Below are 8,992 nucleotides of genomic sequence, written 5' to 3' on the forward strand. Positions count from 1 at the left end.
GCAAATAAAGGCTATGTAATATTAATAAAAGCATTTAGATTTCATTCTGAATCTAATAAGTGTGCCTTTTGGAAAAAAATTTGATATCTGATGCATGAGGGATAATATGATCTCTTTGGAACATGTTTCAATGTTTTGAAGGAATTATCTGTAATAAAACTAATAACAGATTTAAGTTATTTATCTTTACTATCTCTGTTTCCTAGATTAAGAAACTGAGTTGTAGAAATATTACATTACATATGCAAAGTCACACAACTAATAAACAATACTTACTATTTACTTCCATTTAAATCCAGAGTGACTCAGTCATAAAGCTAAGTTTCAACTTAATCAGTCCAGTGCAGAGCTCATGTTCTTGAGCCTTGGGAAGCACTGAACTGTAATGACTTCAAGAAATGGTGATTTGAATTATTCCAATTAGAATGTAGACAGAGTACTGGTTTTGATAGGTTTTTAAAAGAGGAATTGATAGTATTTTTCTTTAAAGAGGTGGAAAAAGGAAAAGGATCATGCTTATATTTTTAATTGACCAAATTAATGAATGATAATGGTATTCATAGAATTAGACAGCAGCAAAGGTACGAATAAGTGACAATTGGCATTTGGTGGAATCAGTGTTGGGAATTCAATTTTAGAAATATTTAATTTGTACTACTTTTGGAAAAAAAGTAAAAATAATTAGGAGAATTTAGTCATGTAAATCTCAGTTTTAGTTGAATAAATATTATGGACACATTTATTTAGGAGTCTTTATCAGAAAGATAGCTATCAAAACAGTGAATGTGAATGAGATTTTCCATATTGACTACAGTGAATGAAAATGAAGTACCTCATAATAACAAAGAGGGTGTTTGTAGATAAAACTTTTAAATTAAAAGCAATAGAGTAAGCTGTTATTTTATGTAGAATATAGATATAAACCTATACAAGATATGGTATAAACTATACTATTAGGGTGCAAATAAGTTTCTTTGACATAAGATACAATTTTCAGAAATCCTAAAATATGTAAACTTTGAAATCACTGGTTTTTTGAAGAGGTTGCATAAATCTTCTTATTAAATATAGAACTACAACAAGTACTATTATCAATTAATGTATTCCTTATATTGTACATATTTGGGATATATATTTTAACCAGTTTTATCTATTAAATTCCATAAGTTGATATTTGACTATTCCATCTATATTGGAAATGTTTTTTGTATTCAAGTTGTTAGCTGATACATATATTAATGGCTCTTTGCAAAAATCAGGGCTGCCTTATATACGGACGTATATACCATGCCTATATGATTGTATTATTGGTCAGAAGCCATGTGAAAATTACTTTAAAAAGAGAAAAGAAATAAAGAAAAAAATAGGCAAGTGTATTATACTTAAAGATAAAGCAACAAAATGGGAACATCCTAGATATTCTGTTTGACTAAAGATATCATATTTGATAAATTCTTAACTGTTAAATTTGGCTTTATGAAGGTTAAAAATATCAAGCAAAATGATCTTGATCTCTAGATATTTAATCATCATAAACAAGAAAAATTATCTTTTTGTTCAAATGATATTAGTGCTTAAATTCTACTTATTCCAATTTTCCCAAATTGTACTATGTATATGAGTTTTATAGACATACAAAACCATCTTTTAGTGTATATGTATATATAGTACATGCAGTACATAGTATTTATAGTATACTAGATAGTATGTAATTGCATATGTACTACACACACATACACACACACACACAAGGGAAAATAATGAGTGAATCTGTGCTTCAATTCTTCGTTTTCCTTTGTAAAATCTATTTCAGCCTGATGATCTCCTTAATTACTTCCAATTTACATGGATTGGGGTATGCCTTTCTTGAAATAGACATTGATGTTCACAATAAAATAATTCATAAAGAACTATGTAATTCTACAGAGTTTGAACAAGTCATATAGATGTAACTTTCTCAAAGGTGAGTCTCAGAAGAAAGATTTTCCCATAAACTGGAACTATTTTATATTTCACTGACAATTTAATTTAGTGACCTTATACTTAGAGTTTCATTCAGAATAGATTTTAATAAATGAAGAATGCTTGATGTAATGTGTGAAACTAGATAGGTAGACCTTAGTTCTCCGAAAAAAAGTAGTGCCTTTTTATCTCTAGCAACATTTTATGTGGTGTCATATATTCAGAAAAATGATGCCTAGAATTGTTTTGTACATTGACACATTTTTCATGAAGATGATTTTCGTATGCAGATAGATTTTTCTAGTAGTCATTTATTCTCTTCTATCTATTAAATATGCTAAATTTTTAAAGTTGTAATATAATCTTTTATTTTTTATTTATTTATTTTAATTTATTATACATAATGGCAGAATGCAATTCATTTTATATTATACATATAGAGCACAATTTTTCAATTCACTGATTGTTCACAAAGTATTTTCACATCATTCATGTCTTCATACATGTACTTAAGGTAATGATGTCTAATTCATTCCACCATCATTTTACCCTCTTGCCCCCTCCCTTCCCCTCTTTCTCCTTTGCCCTATCTAAAGTTCCTCCATCCCTCCCATGCTCCATCCCCCACATCGCCATTATGAGTCAGCATCCTCATATTAAAGAAAGCATTCAGCCTTTGGTTTGGGGGGATTGGCTTGCTTCACTTACATTATATTTTCCAACTCCATACATTTACCTACAAATGCCATGATTTTATTCTCTTTAAACGCTGAGTAATGTTCCATTATGTATATAAACCAAAGTTTCTCTATCCATCTACTGAAGGGCACCTGTGTTGGCTCCACAGTTTAGCTATTGTGAATTGTGCTGCCATAAATATTGATATGGCTGTGTCCCTGTAGAATGCTGTTTTTAAGTCCTTTGGGTATAATCCAAGGAGTGGAATAGCTGGGTCAAATGGTGATTCCATTCCAAGTTTTCCAAGGAATCTTCATATTGATTTCCATATTGGCTGCACCAATTTGCAGTCCCACCAGCAATGTGTGAGTGTGCCTTTTTCCCCACATCCTCACCAACATTTATTGTTGCTTGTATTCTTGATAGCTCCATTCTGACTGGAGTGAGGTGAAATCTTAGATTAGTTTTTATGTGCACTTCTCTAATTGCTAGAGCTGTTGAATATTTTTTCATAAGTTTGTTGATTGATTGCATATCCTTTTATGAGAGAGTGGTACAGAATAGAGAACACATAGTCCAACCTCCATAATTACAATTGTCTTATGTTAGACAAACGCACCAAACATGTACATTGAAGAAAATATAGCCTCTTCAACAAATGGTGCTGAGAAAACTGTAAATCTGCAGGTAGCAAAATGAAATTAAACCTCTTAACTCTCACCATGCACAAAACTCAACTAAAAATAGATCAAGGATCTAGGAATTAAACCAGAAACCTTGTGCCTAACAGAAGAAAGAGTAGGCCCAAATTTCAATCATGTCAGATTAGGCCCCAATTTCCTTAATAAGATTCCTATAGCACAAGAATTATAACTAAGAATCAATACATCGGATGGATTCAAACTAAAAAGCTTCTTCTCAGCAAAAGAAACAATCAGTGAGGTGAATAGACGGCCTACAGAATGGGAGCAAATCTTTACCACAAGCACATCAGATAGAGCACTAACCTCTAGGATATATAAAGCACTAAAAACCTTTAACAACAACAAAAACCCAATAACCAACAAATGGGCCAAGGAACTGAGGTATAATCTTTTAAATCATTATTTACATTTTTATCACTATCCCTAGGTTAGGATACTTGCAAAATCCATGTGGATATTTTTTTCATGTTTCCAAGTTTTGTTATCTTCTTTAATTTTGTGTGTGACAACTTTGTTTGGAACAATCAAAACACTGAAGGAAAGAGATAACAAAGGAGGGAGGCAAAATTGGACTTAAGACCCAAGATTAAGAATTATGTATATTTAATAAATGTTCAGAGGGACAAATATCTTTAAAGAAGACTGAAAGCATAAAAAGATGAAACTAAGAGAGGTAGAAAGAAAACTGGAAAAGTATATGGCTTATCTTTCTAGAGCCTACAAATCGCATTATATAATTCTATAGTTATAAATGTCATCATGTGTCACTAATGACATTCATGGGGAAGCACTTGGTCATGTTATTGAGGATTTCCATGTGTGGTTGGATCAGAAGGTCTTACTTTTGAGAACATCCACTTTATTAATTTTAGAGCAGATTATGATAAATTAGAATACTGCTGTGGAACTTATTTCATTAATGGAAGAAAAGTATCAAAATCAGATACTAAGAAATATTTTCTATAAATATTCCTGTTTATAGACACTGAGTTTTTTTTATAAATACCAATATATACATATAGGGAAGGGTGTCATATTGCATGGACTTCAATTTCTATTTAAAATTGCCTCAAAATAGTTGCAAATAACAAAAAATTTAAAGTATTTACATGCATGAAACTGTTAACAATGAGATTAGAGTACAAATTGTAATTGGCCTAGGCAGTTTTTAATAGTCATTCATCATTTTCATATTAACTTCTGAATTAAAACAATGAATTCTAATAAGTGATCCTGGGGTGCAAAAATAAATAAATATATCCCATCTGCCATTAAGCGATTCATATTTTATGAACTTTATATTGAATTTTCACATCTACAAAGCACACATTGTATATGTGCAGCTTGATTAATGATCACACCTGTATAACCAGTATATAAATCAACAAATGTTTTTAGCACTTCAGAATTCCCATTTAAGTTTATTGGAATATACCACAGAGTGATAATTATTTTGACTTCTTAAGCAATATATCAGTTTTTCCTGCTTTTTATCTGATTTCTTTCTCTAATCTTCATTTTTAAGATTCTTCCATATTTTTATATACAGTTGTAGATTGTTCATAAATATGACATTTCACTCTATAAATATATTGTATTTAATTTTATATTGTTGACGGACATTTTTTGAGTGTTCCATTTTTCAGACACCGACAAGTAGACATGAGTGATATATTGTTATTAAGAGAGATTGGTATTAAGACTTTTGGATCCCAGAAGAAGACAGGATCAAGTCTACAGGAGGCCCAGCAAGAAATATCAAGTTGTTTTTATAGCAACACCAAAAAAGCAGGATACTTGTGGAAAACAGTGAAAATGCAAGATGTTTTTAAACACAAGACTATAGGCATCCTTGATTTGGAAGATGAGATTCTAATTAACAATTCTTCATTTAAAGCATTCATGCCTTTATCATTTTTCTCCCAGTTACCTTGATAATTCTCAAATCTCTTGTCAACAGGTCTAAAACTACCCTTACTATGCTGTCTCAACCCCATATAACTTTAGATAATTCTGAAGTTTCAACATTTTTGTTCCTTAGCAATTTTGTTCTTAAATAAATATCAATAGGAGTGTAAACATTTATATAACCTAGAAATTAGAGGTTTTCCCTCTTTTCTATGTTCCCTAATTCTATTATAGGGCTTTGTTCATGCTAAACAAGCACTCTACCACTGAGTCACGTTCCCAGTGCTTGATATTTGTGTGTGTATGTGCATGTGTGTGTGTGTGTGTGTGTGTGTGTGTGTATTGCTTCTTTTTTTGTAGTTGTCTTCTACATCATTTATTCATAATTCATTTGGCTATCTACCTAATGTTTAGACTTTGCACCATTTCAGGATATAATCATAAGACCTAGGAAACATAAATTATTCCATTTTATTTGCAATCAGAGAATATAACACCATTTCTTCCCTCCCCCTTGGAAATGCCAGATAAGTAATTTACTTTTATTCATTAATAATCAGCTCTACATCTATTACTAAAAGTAAAATTTCTATTTACTCAGAAATTCCTGCATATATGTACAACTGGAAAAAGGATATTTTTTAATGATTTTTACCATTTTCCACCCATTGGAATCCACAGAAAATTTTGTCTCCATGAGTGAATTATATTTTTATTCCTCCATTCATCAACTGTCATACCTTTAAAAAAATCACAATCCCATCACTGATGAAAATAACTTTTCCTCCTCCTGGTCTTGCCACAGAGCACCACCTGCCCAGTGCCTCCTACTCCTGGATTTGCTTCTCTTCACATGCTTATCACCCATAGAGTACTACTCCTTCTACAATCTCTCTGTCACATGTTTTCTTTGGGTTGTTTCCTTTATTCCAATGCCTAGATAATACCCTAACTTTTTTTTTTTTTTTTTTTTTTACCAAGAAGGAGGTCATAATTAGTATTGCTCTCTGGAATATTCAAATGATCAGAAGAAAGGTTTTTTTTGCTATAAGATAATTATGCATATGGGTGAGATATTTTAATCTCCTTTAAAATGTTATAAGCAAGGCACATGTAGATGGCTAATGGGGATTTAGCTAACTTTTGAAATGATTGAATTATCATGAATCTAATTTTCCATGGTTCCTTTTGCTTCTTTCTCTGGTGTTTACTTCAACATTTCATCAATATCCATCATTGTCTGAGCAATTAACTGTAGATAAAAAATTATGTTAATCAGATAGATTCTCTGAGCTTTAAACACAATTGTGTATTTGCATACTGCATGTGGAGGGTTATTTGTGTGTGATATATAGTATACATAAGGTCTACATTGTCCTTTTATTTCTTTCCATTCTCTTTCCATTTCCATTCACTACTTTCCTCCCTAGTTTAATTTCCATTAGATCATTGTAAACTTCTGGAAGTCTCTTAAAGTCTTAGATTGCTCACATAATTATGGAAAATTGATATTCTTCATGTTTGTTGTCAGGACTCGAAATTATTTTTTCCAAGTTAAGAAAAAAAAGTTTTATAAATAGTGGACAGTACTGCAACAAAGTGGCTTGTGTTGCTCTTTTACTATTGTTCTCTATCTCATTTTGTAATTATATGACTGAAAATTAATGAATGACCAAATTTTAATCCTTTAGAGTACTTTTTAATATTTTGCTATATATTTTGGCAAATTTATGTGTTTATTGAGTATATGTTACCAATCTTCTATTTCACCTTGCATGTTATCATTCAATCAACTGGGATTAATTTCTAGTACTGTATTCAATGGCTAGCAGACACCAAGGTGATCAAAAATCAGGAGGGTTCTGGTATTGATGATACTGATGATAAGAAAAAGTAGCTGATGAATAGAGAAGTAAAATTATATTGGTGATATTGGTCATGTATCAAAGAGGAGAAGGCTAGCACAGTTTAAAGTCACATGCAGAACATTTCATTTAAATTTAATATATAATCATTTTTAGGGACTTATCCTTGGATGTCACTTATCTGAAGTTCTCTGTAGAAAGTGTATTTCAATTTGTGTGATTTGCAGAAGAATCTGTATTGAAAGGTATAATATTCTTTATATTATCTTGAGGTCTCAAAGGCTGCAGAAAACTGGTGACTTGCAGTTTTGATGTAAATACCAATCTAAAAAACATGGACTCATGCATTCCCAAACAGGATGTACCTTTCCAATGATAGTCAGTCTCACCCCTCTACCTTCTTGTTGCTGGGAATCCCAGGACTAGAGGCTCTTCACATCTGGATCGGCTTTCCCTTCTGTGCTGTATACCTGATTGCACTCGTAGGGAACCTTACCATCCTTTTGGTGATCAGGACTGAGAGCAGTCTTCATCAGCCCATGTTCTACTTCCTGGCCATGTTGGCTACCATTGACTTGGGGCTCTCCACTGCGACCATCCCTAAGATGCTTCGGATCTTCTGGTTTAGCTTTCAGGAGATCAAATTTGATGCCTGCCTCACCCAGATGTTCTTCATCCACAACTTCACTGGCATGGAGTCAGCAGTCCTCCTGGCAATGGCTTATGACCGCTATGTGGCCATCTGCAACCCTCTCAGATACAGCACCATCCTCACCAACAAGATTGTTTCTGTGATTGGTCTTGGTGTGTTAGTGAGGTCGTTTGTTTCTGTCATTCCATTTGTATTTCTTATACTACGACTGCCCTTCTGTGGGAACCACGTCATCCCCCATACCTACTGTGAGCACATGGGTCTTGCCCGCCTGTCTTGTGCCAGCATCAAGATCAATATCATCTATGGCCTGGGTGCTATTTCAATCCTTGTTTTTGACATTATTGCCATTACCCTGTCTTACATTCAGATTCTCCGTGCTGTTTTCCGTCTCCCTTCCCGGGAAGCCCGACTCAAGTCCCTCAGCACGTGTGGGTCTCATGTTTGTGTCATCCTGGCCTTTTATACACCTGCCCTCTTTTCCTTCATGACACATCGCTTTGGTCGAAATGTCCCCCGCTATATCCATATACTCCTGGCCAATCTGTATGTGGTTGTGCCACCAATGCTCAACCCTGTCATCTATGGGGTCAGAACCAAGCAGATCAATAATCATGTAAAGAAAATATTATTACAAAAATAAAGAATTAGGAATAGTACCCAATGCATATCAAATGAAATTATTGAGCATAAAACGCCTCATAATGTTATTTAAATTTAAATATTCTTACATAAAGCTTTAATTATCTTTGTTTCCTCTTATAAGTAGCAGTATTGAATTTAGAAGGAATACTAATCTAAATTTTGGTTATCTGATTATTATGGTAAATGACAGCCCATAAAAATCTTGCATGTTATTTTTTATCACTGATGCTATGATAAAAAAGTATGATTTAGAGTCATGCATGATTTTTTGGGCACCATACATTATCATTCTTGTGGGTATTTTCACATTTTGCTCTCCCTGTTTAATATCTAAGCCTCCCTGTATATTTTTATCTTATTTTCCATTTCACACCTCTCCTTCATTTCATTTTTCCTCTATTTCCAGAAATATTAGTCATTTGCATTCCATCACAATTACTATAAAGTTCCATCAAGAGTGTCATGGGCTTGCTGCATTGTGCCATCAAGTTCTGATGTAGTTCATGGAAGAAAGCGAGTAAGTCATGGGACCCACAACCTTTATTACACACTTTGTCTAACATTTGTCACCAGTACAT

At 32.8% G+C, this 8,992-nt stretch overlaps 1 protein-coding gene across 1 annotated transcript; it reads left to right on the top strand.

Annotated features, from left to right (window-relative positions):
• Nucleotides 1-7,476: 7,476 nt before the first annotated feature.
• On the top strand, nt 7,477-8,412 carry LOC308642128 (olfactory receptor 52E2-like; the record flags this gene model as incomplete). The annotated part of the gene is made up of 1 exon (XM_081280734.1): nt 7,477-8,412. One exon carries the CDS (start codon nt 7,477-7,479, stop codon nt 8,410-8,412), a length of 936 nt encoding a protein of 311 aa, XP_081136860.1.
• Nucleotides 8,413-8,992: the final 580 nt, after the last annotated feature.

This window comes from Spermophilus citellus (assembly GCF_964194105.1).
Source record: "Spermophilus citellus genome assembly, chromosome: 2".
NCBI classification, from domain to species: Eukaryota; Metazoa; Chordata; class Mammalia; order Rodentia; family Sciuridae; genus Spermophilus; species Spermophilus citellus.